Source organism: Euphorbia lathyris, chromosome 10, assembly GCF_963576675.1.
Source record: "Euphorbia lathyris chromosome 10, ddEupLath1.1, whole genome shotgun sequence".
NCBI lineage: Eukaryota > Viridiplantae > Streptophyta > Magnoliopsida > Malpighiales > Euphorbiaceae > Euphorbia > Euphorbia lathyris.
In genome coordinates this window covers 64,025,855-64,049,987 of record NC_088919.1, presented here as the reverse complement: position 1 = coordinate 64,049,987, position 24,133 = coordinate 64,025,855, and the positions used below count along the sequence as shown (strand labels likewise).

General features: G+C 33.3%; 1 protein-coding gene across 1 annotated transcript; it reads right to left on the bottom strand.

Moving 5' to 3' along the window:
* Window positions 1-238: 238 nt before the first annotated feature.
* Window positions 239-12,721, bottom strand: LOC136208566 (probable UDP-N-acetylglucosamine--peptide N-acetylglucosaminyltransferase SPINDLY). The gene is made up of 18 exons (XM_065999562.1): window positions 12,447-12,721; window positions 11,472-11,927; window positions 10,239-10,400; window positions 9,952-10,127; window positions 9,762-9,837; window positions 9,369-9,497; window positions 8,687-8,806; window positions 8,525-8,593; window positions 8,320-8,401; window positions 7,967-8,061; window positions 7,244-7,308; window positions 6,406-6,604; window positions 6,055-6,249; window positions 4,714-4,808; window positions 4,460-4,595; window positions 4,118-4,335; window positions 2,923-3,050; window positions 239-1,182 (listed from the first exon to the last, which is right to left on the bottom strand). The coding sequence occupies exons 2-18, from the start codon at window positions 11,880-11,882 to the stop codon at window positions 737-739; spliced, it is 2,802 nt and encodes a 933-aa protein (XP_065855634.1). The 5' UTR covers window positions 11,883-11,927; window positions 12,447-12,721; the 3' UTR covers window positions 239-736.
* Window positions 12,722-24,133: the final 11,412 nt, after the last annotated feature.

Below are 24,133 nucleotides of genomic sequence, written 5' to 3'. Positions count from 1 at the left end.
ATTATCGAATTCTAAAATCTCCAATCTCCACTCAGTAATATTAAGAATTTGAAAATCTCTAGAATTATACCAAATTAAGTCAACATTACAATTCAATTCAGTCCTAAAGAAAAAGTCTACAATTCGAATCATGATCCTTTTATTCGGGTATTCAGCCCAGTTCGAGAATCTCCAACATCCAAGCAGCATTTAAGGATAGCTCAAAACAGGGAAAGCTAAAAACTTGACAATTATAACAGGAAAAAAAAATGGTCAAAATCAACAACTAAAAATCAGAGTTATATGACAAATTTGGATCTATTTCATATTTGATGTTAGTAAGTACCACAGCCTACCATATATTCATACGAAAGCCAAGGTTTGGCTATCCTAACCTAATCACATTCACCCAAAAAGAGAAGGAAAAAAACAAACACTTAGAATTTACAAGCCACATCTAACTTCTATGATCAAGGGGGAAAAAATGTGATACACTTACCTAACAACTCACTGCTCATCTCTTTCCAAATTGCAATATATCTCGGAAGAAAATCTCGAATCGCCACCACTTTCCCTAAAAAAATAATCATACGAAACGAAAAATTGGGTTGCTTGCCACAAAACTATACACACAAGTTGTTGTTGTTGTTTCCACTATGTAGATATTGTATGCTCTAACCCAGCAACCCTGCCAGCCAGCCAGCACCAGGCCAGTCTAATGAATGAATACGATCGGATCGGGTCCGTAATTTCAGTTTTAACTCAACTTTTCTGGGTTTGAGGGTATGATCCTACTAACTACTCCATTCTCCTCGGATGAATGATTCACTATAGATTGTGAGATCAAGTCAAATCCGTTTAACTTGACGGATTCAGGCGGGGGGTCGTCTACTAAGAAAGTGTTCCTTTCTGGCTCGAAATTATTTGTTGGAACTACCTCAGTGAATCCCTGTTGTTGTTGTTGTTGTTGAAGGAGCTCCATGCGCTTTAAAGATGGCACATCATCCTTACAGTATCTATGCCACATGTTTCGGTATGCTGATTCTAAACCGAGAGTAAATTTTGATCCATCGCATACTGGAGAGTTTGCCATACGATCTCGAAGACTCATCCTCAAGTTTGAGAGTGCTGTTACGTCTGTTGCAAGCTGCAAAGCCAGTTGAACATATTCATCTTCGCTTTTGGCTATCAGATGTCCTAATCCTGCATAGCAAATAGAAAGGCAGACGGACACGTCAATTCGAGAGTGTATACAAAAATATTACATGAGCGATAAAACACAGAAGGATGCTAGTCACTAGACTCAGATAGAAGAATACATAGTTTTGCCCATAAGAATCGAAACTTTAAATCAACCCAAGTAGCAATGGAATTCTGATAACAATTCAGGTTTTCTGAGTGGGAAATTGCAGCAGAAATTTCACATAATTATTACCGAGGGTTCGTCAAGGTTATGTAAAGTAATACAAGGAAGATCCGGGATATAATTTTGTAGGGAAGTGAAGTTGAACTCCTATCACTCGTGGCTGCTATTTGGAATCGGTAACAATAGCTACAACTGGATGCTAAACCATGTTGATGAATTAAAATGAAGGGATAAGGATCAAATTTGAACCCAACGTTCTTGGAGAGTGCAGATTTAGCCCTAACTTATATATAAAATAAAATAAAAATTTTAACCCTACGTTACCAAAATTTTGAAAAAAGCGGTTTGAATGTTATTTAAATGTCACATTAGACCTTCCATACAAGTTTAAATTGAAGCAGTTTCTTAATTTTTTTATTAGTTATTTGTAACTATATTAGTAATAGAGTAAACATTTTAGATACTTTGACAAAAAAAAAAATGTGATTACCGGTGGCAGACTTAGTATTTTTATAGGTTTCTGTAACGGGGTTAGTAACACATTAAATATCGAGATAAAGGCCACATGTAACCCTAACGTTTCAAGCGAAGTGTAGATTTAGCCTAACGTATCAAATTGTGCAAATTTAACCATAACCTTTCCAACCAAGATCAATTTTAGCTATGCACTATCAAAAAATTGAAAAAACTGGTTTGACTGTTATTTAATGTCACATCAGACCTTCCAAAGAAGTTTGTCGATAAATTGAAGCAGTTTCGTACATGTTCTGTTGGTTTTTTCTAACTATATTAATAACACAGTAAATATTTTAGACAGTTTGACAAAAAAAAACTTGTGATTAACTTATATGTAGCAATTTAGTTTTTAGCATTTTAAAAGAACTTTTGTAATTTTGTTAGTAATAAACTAAATATCTTAAACTTCTTTGGAAGGTCTGAAGTGACGTTAAATACCATTCAAACCTGCATCATTTAATACTTTAAGGTTAAATCTGCATTTCACTTAAAACGTTAAGGTTAAATTTGGTCTTTATCCCATAGATATCTTAGACATAATTGATGTGTGGAAGGTTCGATGTGACAGTTAAATAACAGTCAAACAAGCATTTTCAAACTTTCGGCAACGTAGGGCTAAAATTGATCTTGTTTGGAAATGTTAGGCTAAAATTTGGACCATTTTATACGTTGGGGATAAATCTGTACTTCAACGAATGCGTTAGGGTCAAAATTTGGCCCTTATCCCAATTTTAAAAAATAAAAAATATTAAAATAATTTAAAAAAAACACGACAAATAACATAAAGTAACTAGGCATTTAATATATTGGCAGGCAAAATTGATATAAAGGTAAAATTGAAATACAAAAGGGCAAATATTAACTTTAACACATTAAATATTTTAACGAGGCATTGGGATGTTGCCAATGCCCCCATCGTGGATCTGTTCCTAGAGCTACAAAATGACCCTTTGTTTTCTCAGATTTGAGATGTGAAGTTGTGCAAAAGACAGAATAAGCAACAAAACCAATAAATAATGATCTTGAGATAGATATTCAAGGTTGATAAAAAGATGCCTTACCAACTTTGCTGAGTAGAGACACACCAACATTATGCGCGTGTACTGCACCAGCCATAGTAACACATGGAACTCCCATATAAAGAGATTCGCAAGTTGTTGTCGTTCCAGCATACGGAAAAGTATCCAAACTACATGAAAAACTTGAGTCATTATTAAAGATTCACAGAGATCAGAAATCACGGTGCAGATATAATATTGCCTATAATTCGAGGTACAGAACTATCAATTAAAATTCACAACAATATTTAGCCAATTAGCCTGAACATTTCAATTAAAATTTTGCAGAACTTTTTGTGCAGATTCTGGAGAAACGCAATCCTTTTGGAGTGGATGCTCTGCCACTTATGGGGTTAAATCGATCCGTTCTAAGAAGAAATTTTTTAATATCGATCTCATAAGTATCATACCAAGAGTTGGTCTCAAATTTGATGCCGACATAACAGAATATAAAATGTCAATAAGGTTTACTGACTCCATAACTGGGCCACTATAACATTGAAAGAGCCTGGGAAAAATTATTAACTTGCTGCGCAAGATGCGTAGACTTCTTGACAAGATTATGAGGCATACAATATAAAACAGATGATTCGAAGATATTCTTGTTTCATGCCTTTAGAATTATCAAGGTTGTAAAAAGAGCTAGGCGCTAGTCGGGCAGACAGACCCCAGGGATTAATTTGATTTGTATTTTTGTATTTTGTAAAAATTTTAATAAATTAATTATTACAAATTACAAATACAATTAAAATATGAATTATATTATGTAAAACTAATAGTATAAAATATTTAAGATAGAAAAACATATATATTTGTCACATTAATGTCCTTAAATAATTTAGAATATTTGATAGTTTTTAAGTCTTTTCTTTTAGTTTTTGGTTATTTAATATTTTATTTAAAACTGGAAAAATTGACATAAAATTCAAGGGCCAGTTTTTTTTAAACGGGGTGCCTAGATCCGCCTGGGAGCCCCCTAGGTGGCCAAAAATCGGTAAACCAATTTATATCGCCCAACTTGAGAAAATCGGGTGTTCTAAAAACCCCCGCCTGGGGTGATTTTTAGAACACTGAGAATTATAGAGATAAACAGGTAGGTAGAAAAGCAATCAAAACAACAACATATAGAGTATGTTAGGCTCTAACCAAACATCTGAGAGAAATAGGCGGTGGTTGCAATTATAGCATAATATCTTACCTAATGTCCATTAGAGAATATGCTTGCATGTGATCATGGTTCAGAAGAATTAGAGGCAAAAGATCAACACGCAACGATTCCAAACCCAAATCCTCCAACATTGTAAGGAATCTCTGTCTAACACTATCAGAACAGAATGGCTTGCATTTTACCACAAGACGAGAATTTGGTACTGCACAAAGTATCCTAGCCCAAACTTGCAGTACTTTAGGAGTTATCTGACAAAGAAAATAATACAAGCAAAAAAAAAGGATCAGATGGCATATATACAAATTGGAGCAGGATAGGATACATCTAGAATAAGCCAGCATTCTGCTTATCAATTTCAAAATCAATAAATACCTTTGCCAAATTATTAAAGCTACCAAAGGTAACAAAGCCATTAGCAAGGGCAGGAGTAGGACAAATAGCCCCAGCTTCAGGTGATGGTGTATAACAAAGAAAGCATTCTGGTAATCGAACTAACTCCTCAACATGCCTGACATTAAATAAACGTACCAATAACCGACAGTGAAAACTAAAATATAGCAATAACTACACTCAAATATACTAATTGACAAACAAAAAGAAAGAAAGAAAAGAAAAAGAGGACCTACTTTTGCTTAGAATCTGGAGGGTCTGCCAGGGAATCAGTGATTCTATAATCGATTGTAGGCAAACCTGTTGTATTTGGGTAGCCGATCCAAGTGACCTTAAATAAAGCCAAGCCAGTATAAGGTTAGAAACACAATGCTATAACAATATCAAAACAAGCAAACATAATTTTAACTTCATCAACTTTGCATACATATTAAGGAATCCAACGAAGGGTGATAAATAATTGAGACACACGGTGACAAAAATGTGCTAAAATTGTGGTTGCCATCATTTCCTTTTAACACTTATTTAGTTGTTAACTCAGACTTTTCTGGAATTTTTTAGGCAATCATGCATTTTTTACAAAGCTCTCTCCTCAATATTTACAAGATCTTGGAGGAACTATTTAAGTTCCCCTTAACTTTCATTTTTCCGATTGACTCAAATAACCAAAACCTGCATTTTGTTGAGCCTTCTAATTTGCCAAATCTGGTGCTTGAAATGACATCTATTTGAACTGTTCTGAGAAAAATCCCCAGTAACTGCAAGAGGGCACAACACTTTTAAAAGCAGAATTTCTACACAGTGATTGCCACAGCCTAGATCCAAACTCTTATCTTCATTTTTCTCATTAAAATTCCAATAGCTGACTTCCATAACCACTAATAATAAGTTATTTTCCACCACCAAAAACATACAAGTCTTACCAGAACACAAGTTCAGTTTAGGAGCTCATTAGAAAAGTTCATGGACTTATCGATGGGCATTCCTAACATCTTTCTTCCCTTGATCAGACCCCAAACACATGCCAGTGATTTCGGCAACCTGAGATGATACCTTATACGAGCTAGATTATTAGATTTGGCAAAAGGAGATGACAAACTGCTCTGGGGTTGTGTATTGCATTTCAGTTTTCCTTAGCCATGTCATCCAGAACTTGGAGTTAGTTATAGCTTGCTTGTTCCCTAGGGTTTGTGCTCACCAACTGCAGTAAAGTTCACCTTTTTAATATCCAGAGGAACCGGTGAGTCTTCATCATGGAAGATGCTCATCCAATACTCTGATGGGGTTTACAAGATAGAGAAGGTATCTCTTACTAGCAAATATTTTGACAAGGTTTTACTCTCAAGGGACACTAAGGCTCACTACCAAAAACTACAAGTTCAACAATTTTCTGATGTCAATGAGGTTATTTGAACAAAATAATTCCTCAAAAAAATGAGATTACGATTCGTATTAGAAAGGCTTCTGGTGTTGCTAGACGATAATTCCTATACGTGGCTTCTAACGGACTAAAGAAAAGGAAAAAAAATTGGTAAAAGAAACTGCGCAAGAACACCTTCAAAACAAGTATTGCATACCTGGAGCGGGGCTGGTCGACATGCCATCATTCCCAACTTATTGTTAGCTGTATGTCCAGTAAGCTCCACTAAGATATCCACATTATCTTCTCTAACCATGCTTGCCACCTTCTTTTCATCAATGCCATATATATCCCTCCATATGCCACCTTTTTTTAAGACCTTCTCCCTGAACCTATTTGTCTTTGCATCAGCCTGCAATTGTAGATAAATAATGATTACATTTGTAAACGCCATAGAATATTCTTGATAAATAATAAGAATGGAAGATCATTGCAGTGAAGATGATGACAACAATGGAAACAGCTTAGAGGAACAATCTCTGAGAAGTATAGAAAACAAATGTATTACCTTCACAACTGCTGAATAAACCACAACCTTGTAATTCCTAGAGTCGTGATATACAAGAGGTGCCTCAACGAAATAAGATACAGAATGAGTAAAATAATCTGGAGATACATATCCGATCACAAGTGGACGATCTGGATCTTTGGGGTTCTCCCATGAAGTGTACTGTGGAAACAACCTCATAAAGCGTCTGCCCCAGTCCCTGCATGAATGCACATTTTCATTAAGATGAAACCTTAGGCCTAAACCAATACATTCTCAAATGCATGCAACTACAAATTGTAAATAATAATTAAGGTGGCATCATGGCATGTATAAATATTCTATTCATTTGCATATAAGCAACAAAGGCCAAAGAAAACAACAATGATAAACATCAAAATATAGAGAGACAAGGACTGGAAAGAAACATTCAGAAAACTAAAAATGTTCATCAAATAAAACCAATTCTAAGGGTGCAAAAGAAAAGAAAAAGAAAGTTCTTTCCTTCTTATTGTAGAATTATAGCTACTTAATTGAAGTTCTAAAATGATATGAGCTAGAAGATGGAAAGCATAAAATACTATTTACCTTTAAAACGGATACTAATATATTTTTATTAAATGTTTTACCTCATGAAAGTTCATTTTCCTAAATCAGAAGTTTTATCATATGGTGTATGCTTGTAACTTCACAATCTCCCAAAGTAAACTCAAAAAATTCAAGTACTAAATAGCGTCGTTGAAATGTCATTCAAAAGTTCTAATAGGAGTACCAAGAGGACAAAGGCATTATTTTATATTTTATGCCTAAAAGAGAAATGGAAAAAAACATGGCAAGTTTTATCAGAAACAAATGAAACCTGTGTGCCTCGAAAAGTTTATCATCATGGCCCTCATTAATATAATTCAACGCAAGCAACCGATTCTGCAGAAGAAAAAGTTAACCATAAGAGGCAGCACCAATACAATAGGAAAATCTGCAATAGGGAATAGAGAAGTGTACAGGTTTCAATTTTTTTATATTAACAATAATAATATGTAAGAGGCATCTAACAATTAAGAAAATTTACAGGTTTAAGAAACATCATTCCATTGATTAGAAACATGATTCGATTGATTAACTTGATACTTTATTTCCAGAAATTAAACCCCAAAAGGCAATTCCAATTTATTATACTACCAAGCCATTCCTTGAATGTGGAAACCTATACATTAAAAATCTAAATTCCAACAAAATCCTATGCACATTCTCTGTGTGCCCTTTCCTCAGTGATTTTTTTAAAATTGCAAGTTTCTTGGTCAAACTATGTTATAATCTGGTGATTCTCATATTGAATCGGTTCCCTGTTTCAACTTGTTGAGCAAATTTCTGGAAGAAAACATAGTTCCACCACACAATTTTAAAAAATAAAAAACTGAGAAATGTGAGGAGGACCATATAAACATCAGTGATGACCATATGAAGTACCAAGTTTAATATGATTGATCAGTCTGATGGTGCCAATTTATGATGACTGACTGCACACAAGCACTTGAAAATCAAGTGCAAGCATGCAAGTTATAAAACGAATGAGTAGCATTACCTGCCCTGCATTGCGAGAATCAGGATCTATTTTGAGGCATTGCTCATAAGCATTGATGGCCATAGCTATATTACCCGCATCTCTGTAAAGGACTCCTACAAATAGTGAAGCAGAAAAGAATTACACATAACGAACATAGAGGCGGTAGTGGCTGGCAAAATTATTCAAGTGAGAAGTACACGAGGCAAAGAACTCGCAATAGAGTATCCACAATAAGCACAAAAACATATAGGCTAAAAGAGAAAAAGGAAGACAGCCTGAAACTGTTCCACTCGCTCACATTCATGCAACTGTCCAAGTGAGTGAATAGGAGCGAGAGAACATTATAGAGGGAGAAGGGAGTGAGGAGACACCTAGGTTATTATATGCTTCAGCATAAGTAGGATTTGCCATGATAGCTTTCTCAATCATGCTTGCAGCAGCATCCATTTTACCCTGTCAAAAAAAAATATTTTTTGAACTATAACAGGTACATGGTCTTTTTACACAGGGTATAATTATATGTTGACAACCCCCAGATTGTCAAAGAATGAGAAAAGTTACACAAGGTATTTTTACCTGAACAGTGTAGACAACCCCCAGATTGTTCAAAGACTGAGAGAAGTTTGGTTTGATTGATAAAGCCATCTGCAAGATTATGAAAATGTTGCAGACATATGACATTGGTGGCAAGAACTCAAGAGTGAAAATTTAAAATCTTGCACAAGTATCACAATTTACCTGATAACACTCCACGGCTTTGTCCAGGTTGTCTCGATCTTTGTATATCACCCCTAAATTGTTACATGCTTCTGCACAGTGGGGATTGAAGTGGAAAGCAAGTTCATAAAATACAATAGCCTGCAAAAAGAAATCAAGTGCTTAGCTATGAGCCCCTTTAAGTCAGTGGTAGAGTAACACCATGGTAGGGTAAGTCATTGTTTCAAATCCGATAAGGGCCTTTGGCATTTTTTCATAAAACCAGCAATGGAATTCCTATTTGAAGAGGGAATAATAGAAGTTGATATTTGTAATAACATAAGTAAGAAACTCCAGAATTCTAATCATTTCAAAAAAAAAAAATATTATAATGCTTTATTTAAGTTTCTTTTCTAGTTTATTTTAGAATATATCTTTACAATATAAATATTATATTCTACATGATATTTGAATACATTATTAGTAATATTAGAAATTTAAAATATGTTAATATCCATTATTAATGTGTAATAGTAATATATTAATTAATATCCAGGAATAATATATCCTTCTACTCTCCTTCTATATTATTTTAGAATCTAAACGCAGAAGTGGCTAAATAAAACTTCCATACATGTGTGACTTATTGTATCAGAAACAAAAGCTAAAAGCTGAATTTCGTAGAGGTAGGTATTAATGTAATGTGAAAAACAAGGCAACTTACATCGTCAAACTTCAGCATTTCACCATAAGCAACACCAAGATTATACATGGCATCAGCATAATGCCAATTGTAATACAAAGCCTTCTTGTAATATGCAACGCCTTGATTGATGTCTCCCTCCAGTTTCACCTGAGTCAATTTATCCTATATCAGACAAAGGAATCTAGCAAAAAATCATCTGCAACATCCGCAATAATGGAACTTCCATAAACTAGCAAGAGAAAAATGTAATTTAAAAAATAATTGGTAAATGGCCACCTGCTCAATCATTTCATTAAGCAGCAAGCAAAAGAAACGTCTACATAGAGATCTGATAATATAGCAACTAAATACTGAGTAAAAATAGGACTTGACAGAAACAAAAAAGAGAAACCAATAAGATGTGAATGCCACCTTAGTTCCTAAATCTGTCAAAGCTATTGCCATATTATTCTTTGCAATCTCAAAGTTTGGTGACACAACTAGACACCTGAAAATAGAGTAGAACAAAAAATGAGCAATCAGCATAGATGTGTAAACATCAAATATAGAACTTCATGAAGCATGGTAGAATTAATATATGTATTGGTAACTTCCTGGGTACCTCTCATAACATGCAATGGCCGACTCCAAGTCACCTCGATTTTTATAGATGACACCCATGTTGCAATAAGCTTCAGCATACATGGGCCTCTCTAATGCAGCCTTCTCATAACAACTAAGGGCAGTGTCATATTGCATCATTTCAGAATACACAACTCCAAGGTTATAATATGCAGGCTGCAAGAAGAAGCGAAAGTACAAGAATATAAATCCATTAGATGCAAGTAAAACAAACAGAAAAGGAGCAGAAAGCGGCCAGCAAAGAAAGGAAATAAGCTATAAATCTACCGCATAGTGAGTATCTATTTTAAGAGCTTCATAATACTTCTGAATTCCCTCCTGTGTATTTCCTGAAAGCTTTAAGCTTGTGCCGATATCAGTTAAGACAATGGCTAGGCATTCTGCAGCTGGTTTGTATGACGGTTCTGCCTTCAGAGCCTTCTGATATGACTGCATCAAGCAAATTTCACAAAGTCTTAGGTTTAATTTTAAGAATATAGATACAGAAAAATCAACCACATCCCTCAAACAACCAAGTTGTATGTGACTATAAAATCACAGAAAAAGACGAGTTCTGTCTTAAAAACCAATCAACAATAAATTACTGATAGTGATGGTAACCACACCCATATTACAAAAGCTCGCATTAGATAGACCAGACAATAATAGCTCTATTATCACAATTATATTAGTGAATTTGAACACAAAATTCACAAATATGCAATCGAATAAATAAGAATAATCATCAAGGATTGAGAAAGGAATAGAAAGATAAATCCTGAATATTTATAAGAACATAAACACTCTATTAGATCAGAACAGCTATATCATTTCAGAAAGTGCCTTTCTTACAGCTTCTAAGTTCCAAGTGCCACACAAGCATGTCATAGAAATTCCAATCCTCTTTTAGAGGTGCTAAATAGCCAAAAATTATCTATAATTAATTTTTTAGAAAAATTGCTCATGATGTACCGATGGCAATTACTAGGCGAACCAAATAAGGATGCGACCTGGTAGACACCATTCTGTTGTAGTAGTGTAAAATCAAGGGAGCCAAAGGAAAACTAAGAAAAGGCAAGGCAAAGACAAGCTCATGATATTGACAAAAGCATTAGCGCTAGGCATATGCTTCAGGAGAAGGTATCTGAATGTTACAATAAAGCCAAGCAAGTAACAGCATCAAGGTAGAAAAGCTAATTATGATTGATATCTGCTATTATGGAAGTAAACCACGGAAGCATATATTACTGATTTAGGAGATTCTTGCTATGCTTTTGGAATCTGGTAGCACTTTCAAGAAACTCTAAAAACATGCTATATTTCAAATTTTTAACTGGGCCATGTATACTCAAAAATAGCTAATTCCACTTGGTAATTTTTATATTGATGTGGAACAAGTGAAAACTATATTATACAATGGCTAAATGCAATCTTGCAGAAATAAAATTTATACTAGTTCAAAATGACCAGTCTATTGATTACTTATAACTATCAAACATGAAGAAACAGTCACAAGCATACCTCAGCTGCCTCTACCAGTCGACCCTCATCTTTGTACGATATACCACAATGTGTGAGGGCACATGCATTCTGAGGATCCAGCTTGATGGCTTCAGCAAAACTATCAAAAGCAAGCCTTCCCATGTTCTGCATCTGCAAGCATATGCCTTTTCCAATATGTGCTTCAACATTTCCACTGTCTTTCTCCAAGACACTCTCATAAATGGCAAGAGCATCAGCAAATTTGTTCCTGGAACGAAGAACGTTGGCATAAGTAAGAGTATCCTTCCCTTCAAAACCCTTCAGTCCTTTAGCTTCACTAACAGGAGAGCAACTTCCGTTAGGACAAGGCTGTGACCCATTTAAAAAACTATTATCTTCAGTTGATGCCCCTTCTCTCCCAGTTCCATTATCTTTCCCTGCCCACGCCATCTTCACATATAAAGGACCTCCCTAGTTATTCATTTTAACAGACACCTGCCAAACCACCTGTTAGAGCCTTTTTCTAATTGAACTTAATGAAAAATAAAACTGCAACATAATATATATATATATATATATATATATATAAACACACACACATGAGAATAAGTTGGCAATGCAATAGCAAGCATTGCCAAACGCTAAAGATGCCCAATAGAACAAAAAAAACAAAAAGAACAGAAAATAGAAGTTTCATTTAGCTGCATTGAAACATGCAATTAAAAACCCTAAATAAGCAAAGCAATGGAACTAATTGACTTTTTCAAAAAACAATATAGAGAAGCACTCCAACCTAAACTGACGAAATTCAATCAACAAAAACCCTAACGAAAGAAAAAGAAAAATCAAATACCAAACTAGCTCCAAACCCCCAATAAACCTCACGCTTAGTATAAACGGAAGATCAAACATTAACACCACAAAATCGATCCCAGTTAAAGCAATCTAATAATCAATACGCATTAAATAAAACGAGATAACGCTAAAAACAAAAATTAGGGATTCGATACTGACATTCAAATAAGAAAAACCTGAGACAGCGACAGATTACCACACCACAGCAAAATAAGTTCCCAGTTTGCTATAAACTCCACTGAAACAAGCGCATGATAAGCAGAAAACGGCTGCAGCCTAGGTTAAGGGTGAGCAAAGAGTCCACAGAAAAGGGGGGGAGAGAGAGAGAGGGAGGTAAAAAGGGCAGAAACACGCCACTCTCTCGTCTCCGACACAGCAAAAGTTGGATTGTGAAGCGAAAAACCCACGAAAAGAGAGACAAATGGGTGTCCGTTTTCTTATGTAATTGCTACACTGTACCATAATAGAGACAATGATTGTATCTTTACCCTCTTTTTCTTCTGTATTTACGTTTATGCCACTCTCTCGCAATCTCACTCTACGCATGCTTCTCTTTTCCACATATGCAGTTTCGCACCCATTTTTTTATGGCTTCTTGTCGGCGATTTTTTTCTTTCTCTTTTCTAATGGATTGGACCGGATTTTTTTCCAACTTTGAATTATTTTGTTTCAAAGGGTTTATACTCATGGATTCCTGGATCGGGCCGGGTTCAGGTTCGGACCGATTGATACAGTATTAGGTCATTTGGGTTTTCATTAGAAAGACCTATCATGATTCGAAGACATCAGATGGACCTTAGCCCAGTCAAGATTGTGATGATGTTTAGTCTGGACCGAAGCTTAACCGAAGTCAAAGCTTCAGTCACCCTAACCTAATATAGCCGAAGGCTGTCTTCGGATAAGTGTTTGGAGACACGTGGACCAATCAACGCGTTGGATTCCAAACATACGCTCCTCGTTTTCACAAATATATTGGCATGCAAAGATAGAGTCTCTAGGCCTATCATAAGTTGTCACGTATCCAGTGGCGGAACCAGGACTCCGAATGACCCGGGGCTCAAATTATCAATAAATAGCAGAGGTATTCCAAGACTCAAGGTATCTGATTTCTTAATCACTTAACTCCATTTCTTTAGTTTGATATTCTATGTAATATCACTGACTTTAGCATCGAAGAGGTTCGATGGACTCCGGCCCCTTTTCTGACTGTTGTTGTAATTTCAGATACCGGAACTTCAGTCAACGATCAATCATCGGGAAATACAATAACATCGATGAAAATCTAAAATTTATGAGAATTCACTTAAACACTAAAAAATTATTTTTATTTTAAAAATATCAAACACACAAATTATATAAAAAGATAATCAAAACGGAAATTTCTAAATTATCATTTTTTAAAGGTGTCAAAAATAGGGTTAAACATCAATTTGGTGTTATTTGAAAACAATATTCTCAATCTGATACTAATTAAGAAATATTTATTTAGAAATGACTGTTTTTAACTGGAACAGTTAAAATAATCTCATTACGGCAGTTTAGATGTCGTAATGATGCGAAACCCTACACTTTGCAGAATTTTTTACCATTACAGCGTCTAAATTGTCGTAATGGTAAGATTTACATTTTAAAAAACTCGTAAGACAACGCCGATAAACAATATCACATGCTGGTCATTTTCAGTTTTTTTTTTCAAATATTGGTTATGTTTCTCTAATTTTTAGATTTTTTTTTATTTTTCAAATATTGGTCATTTTTTAAATTAAAATTGAGCGTAAATATTATGTTTGTACATAATATTACAATAATCAATTCCTCTATATTTATAAACAAATCTTAGAGTCGCTAAATTTTGACAAAATTAGCAATCCAGTCCTTTTATTTATAAATTTATATAAAGGGTAAATAATTTATTAGTTCTACCCTTTTACATAACCCATTGTTTAGTCTTTATTTTGAAAAACGCAATTTAAGGTCTCTATTTTTTATCAATATTAACTTTATTGCCCTTTTGTCTATATTTTTATATTTTTAACCGAACATTACATAACTTTCAGGACAGTTATAGTACAATATAAAATGGTCATATTATTTTGTTATTTTTTGTCTGTCTGTTTATACCAAATATAACGGTTAAAATCTAAAAAAATAAAAAAAATGACCAAAGGGTTAATAATAAAAAATAATAGAGACTTTATTATGTGTTTTTTAAAATAAGGGACTAAATAGTGTGTTGAATAAAAAGGAAGAGACTAATAAATTATTTACCTTTATATAAATGATAAGTTTATTTTTGTATCATTCACTGCAAAAAAAAAAATCGCGAACATTACCGGCGGACTCAATTCCGCTGTTGATTACCGGCGGAATACCAACGTAATTGATTGCGCTGCAATTCACCGGCGGATCAGGGGCAGAATTGAAATATGGTTGGTGAATGTTAAGCTCAACAGCGGATTCGTTGGTAAGATTATCCCTCGATAAAATTATCGGCAAAAAATTTTACATACCGACGGAATTCCGTCGTATGATTAATAATAATAAAAAAATTTATTATTATTATTATTTTAGAATATATAATTATTAAGGATTAGCGGGAATGTGAAATTTTTTCCCCCCTCTTTTTCATAGACTTTTTGTTTTCCCTTTTTTTCCCTCTCAAACCAGTACTATACTTACTTCTTCCACAACTAGCCCTTCCCTCTTTCTCACCTCGTTCTCTCTCAAACCTCTCCTCTTTCATGGAGAATACACCAACTGCCAACTCTTTCCTCTTTCTCAATTAAACACCAGCCAACCCTTTCAATTTGTCTATGGATTTTTCATTCAACAACTAACCCGCGTTGGGTTTTCTTTAATTTAGGTGAGTGAACTTCTTAATCTTTATTGAGTTCTTTTTGATTTTGAATTGATTTTCTTTGATTTTGAATGGGTTCAATGATTTTCCCCTTAATCTGAGATCTAGGGTTTAGAGATTCACGTAATTGCTTCTGTTCATTAGCTCTTATGGTTCATTCTTAAAAGGTTGCTTCTTTATTTAATCTTTGATTTTGTTTTTCGGGTTTGTGTTTGTTGTTGGATTTGGGAGGTGGGTTTCAAGGTTTTTGATTAAAAAGATGGAATCTTTTCTTTCCTTTTTTGTGTTCTTATAAATATGGAAGAATGGGTTTTACGGAGTGATAAAGGTTTTCATTAGAAAAGCAGCCAGGAATAAGAATAGTGTAAGAGAAATAAAAGATAAACTAATTAAATAAGCTAACGCGTACTAAACTTAAACAGTAGTAGGAAGTTAAATTTGCTACGTTTAATGAGTTTTCAAATCCTGAATCTTTTGTTTTTTCTTTTCTGAATGTAGTAGGAAATAAGAGAGGTAGCTTATTAATACAAATAAAGATGGAAAGTTGAAAAGAACAGCCCTCAAAACGCAAACAGCAAGTTTAGTTTATTATTGCTTATCTCTAATTTCACAATTATGCACAGGTTAACCGTTGGTCCTTCAGCCACCTTCTTACTCTTATCCTTAGTTTTGAGTAAGATATTTTGACATTTTAATTCTTAGTGTTTAAGGATGGTGATTAAAGCTATGGAATATGGATGAGTCAAAGATCAATTTAGGGATAGATCCAAACAATTTATAAAAAGAAGTGGAACAAACACGGATACATGAAATCGGGAAAATTAAAACGCATATATCCAATACTAATTAAGTAAGGTTTGCTTTGAGTTATAGTTGCTTTAAAATCTAAGATTAACAAACTGCTACTATGATATTGCCATATTAAAAGTAAGTCAGCATTTGAATGATTGATGCTACTTATTTATGCATTTGGAGAGATTATCCTAGAACTCACTCATTTTAAGAAAATGAATTGGAGTCTCTAATTATGGAACCTCTTTGGTATATTTAATAATTTTGAATATGTATTAGTATTTTAAACTTGCATTAGTGTACTTTTATTGGATTTTCAAAAGTTAACTGATGAAAGTAGTTTATGATTGATATGTATTTGTGAAAGTATGTTATTAATCGATCCAAACAAGATGTCAGATCATGGATCTTCATAATTTGGGGGTCAAAGCCCAGATGGCCATACACTTGGATCATCTCGTAGAACACGCTTGCCACCTTTGTATCGTCATATGGTTTTACCTGATTGGTTAACACAGGGTGTTCATAATACATTAGATAGGGGTAGGTCTGTGCATATTGGTTCTCCGAGAGCATGTAAGTATTGATAGTTTGAATTTTTCAAATTTTTTTGTTGTTTTTTTAATCCTTATAGAATTGCACTCATTTTTTGTAAAATTTTGTAATTAGCTCAAAGCCCATCTCCTAGTTCTGTCCCTTCATCAAGTAGGGACCCATATGCTCCACCTATTAGGGCTCAATCTACTTATGCTCCTGCAACCCCAACACCTCCGATTACTGTTACAGCACCCATACAACCCATTCAGATTGGTAATTTTTACAATTTCTATGTAAATATTAAACTTAATGGAACATAATGTCATTGTGATATTCATTATGCTAATTCGAAGTTCTGAACAAATTTTCTACCATGCTGAGCATGTGCATCATATATAGACGAGGAATGTAATTATTGTTATTGTGTAGCATATGTATATATTATAATAAATTTTGATTAGGAGACTTTGGAAAGGAGCTTTTGCAGGAGCAGTAAATGGTGCATGGGCAGTAGATGGTGCAAGAGCTGATGTTCCGAGAGAAGAAGGAGAACAAAGAGAAGGAGATCGAAGAGGAGAAGAAGATCAGAGAAGTGAAGAAGATGGAGGAAAATTATTAATTAGAATTGATGCAGGAGGCAAGTAAGTGAAATTACAATTAATATACTTGAGTTGATATGTGAGAGTCAAATATTTGCTTAATCTGTCCATGTTGAATTTATTGTTGCATTATTAGCTTGCAACCTTCAAATAAAGCATCACAAAATATTCGAGAATCTTTTACTGTGTGCGCCCATCCATCGGGATATCGTTGGAAGACCCTTCATCTAGATATGCTGCAAATGTATTGGGAAGAGTTTCAGGTATATACTTTATTTCGTTTGGAAATTCCTTATATTATTTTACTTGTGTTATTATATATATATATATATATATATATATATATATATGGAATTTAGTTCAAATGATTTAAATATTGTTTATGCAGAAAAAAGTAATTTGGGACAACAATAAATACAACAATAATCAAATGTATATTGATTTTAAAATGAGACTTCAAAATAGGTATAGTGCTTATCTTTGTGACATCCGAAAGAACAAAATAAGGCATTCTTTCGTGAGCGAGCAAACGTGGAGAGCATGGCTTGCTGAATGGGATTCTGCAGCCTTTAAAAAACCGTGTATGCAAAACCAATTAAATAGATACGGGGAAGATAATACACAGCCTGCTGCAGCTACACATACGAGAGGATCAATCTCACATTCTAAAACATTGGAGCGTTTGGTAAGTGGCTGATTTATTGGTCATTTTGGTGTTGACTTTTTGGTAATTGCACGGCTGTTATATTGGAACTTCCATGGATATTTTGCTGCTCATATTTTGCTGTTATGCTGGAACTTCCATGGATATTTTGCTGCTCATTAGTGCTTTAAATTAGGAATAAAATTGCACCATTTTGGTGTTGATTTTTTGGTAATTGTATGGATGTTATATTAGAACTTCCATGGCTCATTATTTTGCTGCCCATTAGTGCTTTCTTTTGCTGCTCATTAGTGCTTTAAATTAGGGGTAAAATTGCACCATTTTGGTGATGATTTTTTGGTAATTGTATGGCTGTTATGTTGGAACTTCCATAGCTCATTATTTTGCTGCTCATTAGTGCTTTCTTTTGCTACTCGTTAGTACTTTAAATTAGGGGTAAAATTGCACCATTTTGGTGTTGATTTTTTTGGTAATTGTATGGCTGTTATGTTGGAACTTCCATGGCTCATTATTTTGTTGTTCATAATTTGCTGTTATACTGGAACTTCCATGGATATTTTGCTGCTCATTAGTGCTTTCTTTTACTGCTCATATTTTGCATTTAAGCTGGAACTTTCATGGATATTTTGCTGCTCATTAGTGCTTTGAATTTGGTGATACTTTGAGGGTTTTTACAAAGTTTTTTTTTCTATATAAATTTTGGTTTTTTTGCTAATCAATGTTGCTGATCTGATGATGTTTTATAGGTTTTTAACTTTAAAAGGCTTTTTTTACAAACGACACTTCTTGGACGTGTACCAACTGCGCATGAGTTATTTGCATACACTCATACAAAGCGCCATGATGGTTCTTCTTGGTCTGATCCTCGTGCACAAACTGTTGAAGTAATTAAGAAAGTTATATTTTCTAATTATTGAACTATTCTTTTAAATTAATTATTTTATGAATACAACACTGATTGACAAAAGAACATTCATTAATGTTTAGGAAGAGAATGTTCATGCAGTGGCTGCAAGTCTTCAAAGCGAAGAAAATAGGGCAGAAAGCGTGTTGGAGACGTATTACCAAGTTGTTGGAGGACGTAACAAAAAACGCAGATTATATGAATTTGGTGATGCTGCTTGTGGATACTACGGATCAGCCTCATCACAATGTCCACCAAACACATCAGGTGCATCCACTTCAGCATCTCCTGACCCATATTCTCATATGCAGTCATAGTTTGATAGATTGAACTAGATAGTGCAAACTCTTGTAGATAGCCAAGAGCAACATGATAAGGGGATGCAACAAAAGCATGAATCACGTCAAATTCATCTTGGTGTCACTCGTGAAGATATTGAGGAGATTAAAAAGAACCAACATGATTTAGTGGTGCAAATGAGAGATCAAATTGGCTCTATGCAGGGTGTTATAGCGCGGTTTCGATTGGAGCTTGCTGAGTTGCGTCAAAACCGAGAACAACATTCATTTAGTCAGGTTGACTCTATAGATGATGATGATCTAGATTACTTAACTTAGGATATATAGTTTTATACATTAGAACGATATATATGGGTTTGTTAACATTTTATCTTAATTAGATTCGATAGGATACTATATAGTTTTATCTAGATTTTATCTAGATCGAGTAGGATATATATTAGATAATATATATGATGTTATTCAAAATACTCAGTATTATTTAGTAATATATACATTATGGTTTAATTAATGTGTTATATATATGGTGAATTTTATAATAATAATGCTATTAATATTAGTAATAATAGTAATTTAGAATTCCTGCTTATAGAACATATATAATTTCGACGGAAATCCGTTGGAGAATGGCTACATGTAATAAAAGCATTAATTAAATGTAAAATTGGAAATATAGAATTTCCGACGGAATGCATCGACGATAATCCATCGAAAATTACTTTACCAACCACACTTGCATTGGAAATAACTGGTCGGTCTCTAGAATTTTCAGCGGAATGTTTCCTACCAAAATGGGATTACCGAGAGGAAGAAAAAAGCTCGATATGAAGTTCCTACGAGCCTTATACCGACGGATATGTATCTGTTGCTGATCCGTCGGTAATGACGATTATCGATGGATTTTTGTTGATTACATGCCACGTCGGTAATTCGCGTTTTTCTTGTAGTGATTAATTAATTTATATAAATATTTTTTAATTAAGTTTCATGTAGTTTTATAATTATATTAATAGAAGTATAAAAATAATATTAGTAATAAACCTATATTAATATTTAGTAGTTAAGGGTCTCGAGTCGCTTAAATTAGAGATCTCGAGCCGCTTAAATTAGGAGAGGATTCACTTAAAAGGTGTCTGACGAGATTCGAACCGAGCAATCATATAAACTATAAAAAAACTATATTTTAATAGGACTCGAACTCGTTTAAGCGATTTGGAGTCTCTAATCAATAGATAATAATATAATCTTATTACTAATATTATTTTACATATTTATATTAATATAATTATAAAAATTACATAAAAAATTTTTAAAAATAAAATTACATAAAACTTAATTAAACAACATCTATATAAATTTATTATTTATACAAAATTTATAACATTAATTACCCGTTTATATTTTGAATTACTCATTAGGTCCAATTACTCTAACGAGCAAGGTATGAAATTGATATTATCCATAGATTGGGGCGGCTCCTGTATTTTATAGGCTCTGAGCTGTTATTTTTTATATTATACTTTTTTATAAATTAAAATTAAATAGTAATTTTTTACTGAACCAAGAAAAATCAAATAAAGATCAAACTTTTAGGACAATTGGCAGAGAACGAAATATTTAACATCTATATTATTGTTAGAGTAAAATACAAAAAAATACTGATTAATTTTAATTAAAACACGCTTAATAATTAAAAGGTATTTGGGCCCAGATTTTATTAAGATACCCGTAAAAAATTTAATGTCCTACCAAATCCAAATTAAAATGAATTTGATTTCGTCACGGTCCGGCTCGCGCATGTCCCGTCCGCAGCAGACTGTCTATTGCCACGGGACGTCACTGCCATCTGTGGCGAGTCCCGGGACAGCAGCCTCGCGGATAGTAGTTTTGTGGTTGTTGTTTCAAGCTCAAAATAGAGTGGCCAAATAGCATGTTACATGAAAAGGTGGGAACTAAATATATATTTAATCATTATTCATATTTATTTATGAAAATAAAAAAACTAATATCTAATTTTTAAAATGGAAGTTTTAATGAATACTTATTATAAAATATATATATATAATTTATTTAATATATTAATTTTTTATATATATAAAAAACTTATTTGTGGAACTATTTTTAACCATGGGTTAAAAAAAACTCTTAATGGAAAATATTTCTTAACTCTTCCTATATACGGAATTATTTTTTCAGTTACACAATTTAGGTATTTAACCTCCTAAAATACCAAACATTATATAAACACGTATAAAGACAAAATAATCTAAAATTCTTGCGGTATCCGAATTTAACCTAAAAGTGCACAATAAAAAAATTTAATTACAATATTTTCATTAAAATTTAGATCTCTCAAATACCACAACAATTTAGAAGAATGAATATTTTCATTTGAAATACAGGCATTCAGTATAATTTAGAAACAAAAAGAAAATCAAATTCAAAAAGTTAGTCATTGACAAAGTAAAAATTAATATAACAATATTATCACAATTCTTATTCAGGTAAATAAACAAATAAATAATCTCTAGAAATATAAAAATGCTTACAATAATTAGAAATAAAAAAATACAAATAATTAAATAAATAGTGTTGTTGTATGAACAGAAAAACTGTAAATTTACAAAACATAATAACGGGATGAGTCATGAACGAGGTCACTCTCTTTAAAACGTTTGGAACTGTCTTCAGATAATGCAAACAATCGTATAACCTGGTCGCTTTCAAGATAAAAAAAGTCCACTCAATTAAAATAAGAGTTCATGTATAGTACAAACTCAATCAAAAATACACTCAATAATTTGTTGAGTTTCGTTGTCAAATAAAAAGGGGATTTTAAAGAGGAAGTCGAAATTGCAGTATTCTCAAGAATGCAAAAACCAAAACTATTCAAACTGAAAATAGAGTTGTTGAGTTAGTCGTCAAATGGAGCAAAAATGAAAGAAAACACAAGATAGTGGTGAACAGTTAAGATTGAGTCTGGTGGACTAAATCAGTTTACTAAAATAGCCGTTGAGAAAATAAATTCTTTAATTAAAATGATTTCCAAAATTTTAATTAAACCGGTAATAAATAAAATTTTCAAAAAATATAGTGTCTACACCACACTAACCGAACCTGATCTGGCTCGGATCTGTCTTTCACAGAAGTGGGGTACCCATTGGGACACCTAAAAATGTGAGGACCATCTTTATATATTGCATTTTTAAGTGACATTTAGACAATGTGGGATGCTTACACTACCTTTTATCCTTTTAAGGGCAAATTGTGAAGGCTTTTCTATAAATTCATATTTGAACCTAGCCCAACAATTCCCCACTTGAATTTTTAAGAACATTTTACTGAGTAGTAATATAAGGTCAAGCATAGACAAATATATCTTTTGATTTGAACCATTGCATAGTGAGCATAATTCAGATTATACTAGAGTGATTCGTAGTCTTCAATGTTGGGGATTAATCATGAAAAACTAACGAAGCGCAGCAGAAACGCTACCATTAAAATTTTCTATAATCGTAGACCGTGTTAGACTGTTACAGATCAAACCTAAAAACATTTTTAAAACAAGGATTAGAGACTTACGAGTTATGTCTCTTCTAGAGACGGCTGAAGAAATCCACACATCGATAAATTCTCCGAAGGTCTCGTACACCAACCGTAAGGAAAAAGAATCGGTGCTAGCCGAATATTAGAACGAGAACACCGAGAGGGGGGCTATGGGGTTGGCCGAAATTCTCAATGTAGGCTACGGTTAGGGTTACTTATTTTTAATGCTCCTTAAATACCTTTCCTAATTAGGTTTAGGTTAAGTATGGTTAATTTTAAAATAATCCCTTAGTGATTCCATAACATAAATATAACCCTGTAGATTATATTTAATTCAATTAAGTTTAGTTTAAATATTCCACAATTATTATTAAAGCCCAAAAGAATTAAATTGCATTATAGTTCCATTAATAATTTAAAATTACATAATAAAAATTATTAATTAACTATAATCAAATTAAATATTAAATTGATTAATTTATTATTTAACAAATAATCAATTAGTCTATTCTGTTAATTAATTGACAACTAGTTAACATGTTGCATTCCGATTAAATACAATACATATATTTATGATTAAATTCTATTCCAGCAGTTGTGTGTGCATGATCCTAAGGGTCCGTCCCCAGCAGTCATGGACCTAAAACTCAATGACCGTAAGTGGGTTCTAGCAAACCATTACGGTTACCGACTGATACGAATTAGTTCAGCCATCTTAAAAAGACACATGAAACCCAGTAGATGATCTCTAGGAATCTCCTACCAATTGCATCATATTCTTTTCTTATCTAACCATTATTCAGTTCAAGTATGTGCACAAGACTCAACATGATGTATTCATAACATTGCAACTTACTCAATCATATAACTTTCGTATCTATCACAACATATCACAAACACTTAAACATTATTCATATCATCCACATCAGATTTAACCACATCTCACAGGTCACAAAGCCACAATACATTCATACACATATATAAGCAATATATCGATATTATAAACCAGAGACATGGTGGCTGTCATTCTCTATACGGTTCATTATATTTCTTGATCGAAAATGAACAGATAAATCAGATAAGTAAACTACTTGTCATGGTATAGCCATACACTTTTTCAGTTCCACTTATCAAGTGGCCGGTGATATCAGCTCACTATTACGTGAGTGACAATTCATTCACTTCACTTACCCGCAATAACGTGTTCAATGATTCACCCAACATACCCATATTTGGTATCCTATTACAGATATGTTAGGCGTATATCAAAGTGAATGGGATCCCACGTTGTTTACTATAATAAAATCAGGTCTGGAGATAATAGGGTTCTACATTTAGAAAGATCAATGACACGTCCACCATGAATCTTTCTAGAGCGGATCGGTCTAGTCCCATATCGAGCTACATCAATACGTACCTACATCTATATTTGACCATACAAGTATTACAGTCGTATATTCAACAATGCTGCACATATACTGGACGTATAGACCTTTGGTTATATTCATTCCCATGAATAGACTAGGCCTCAGACAAGTTTATGATTATCAATCAACGGATCATAGCACAAGATATAAACAAAATGAATTAATGCCTTTATTCATATAACACTTATACAATGTATTCAAATAATATACATGATGTTTAA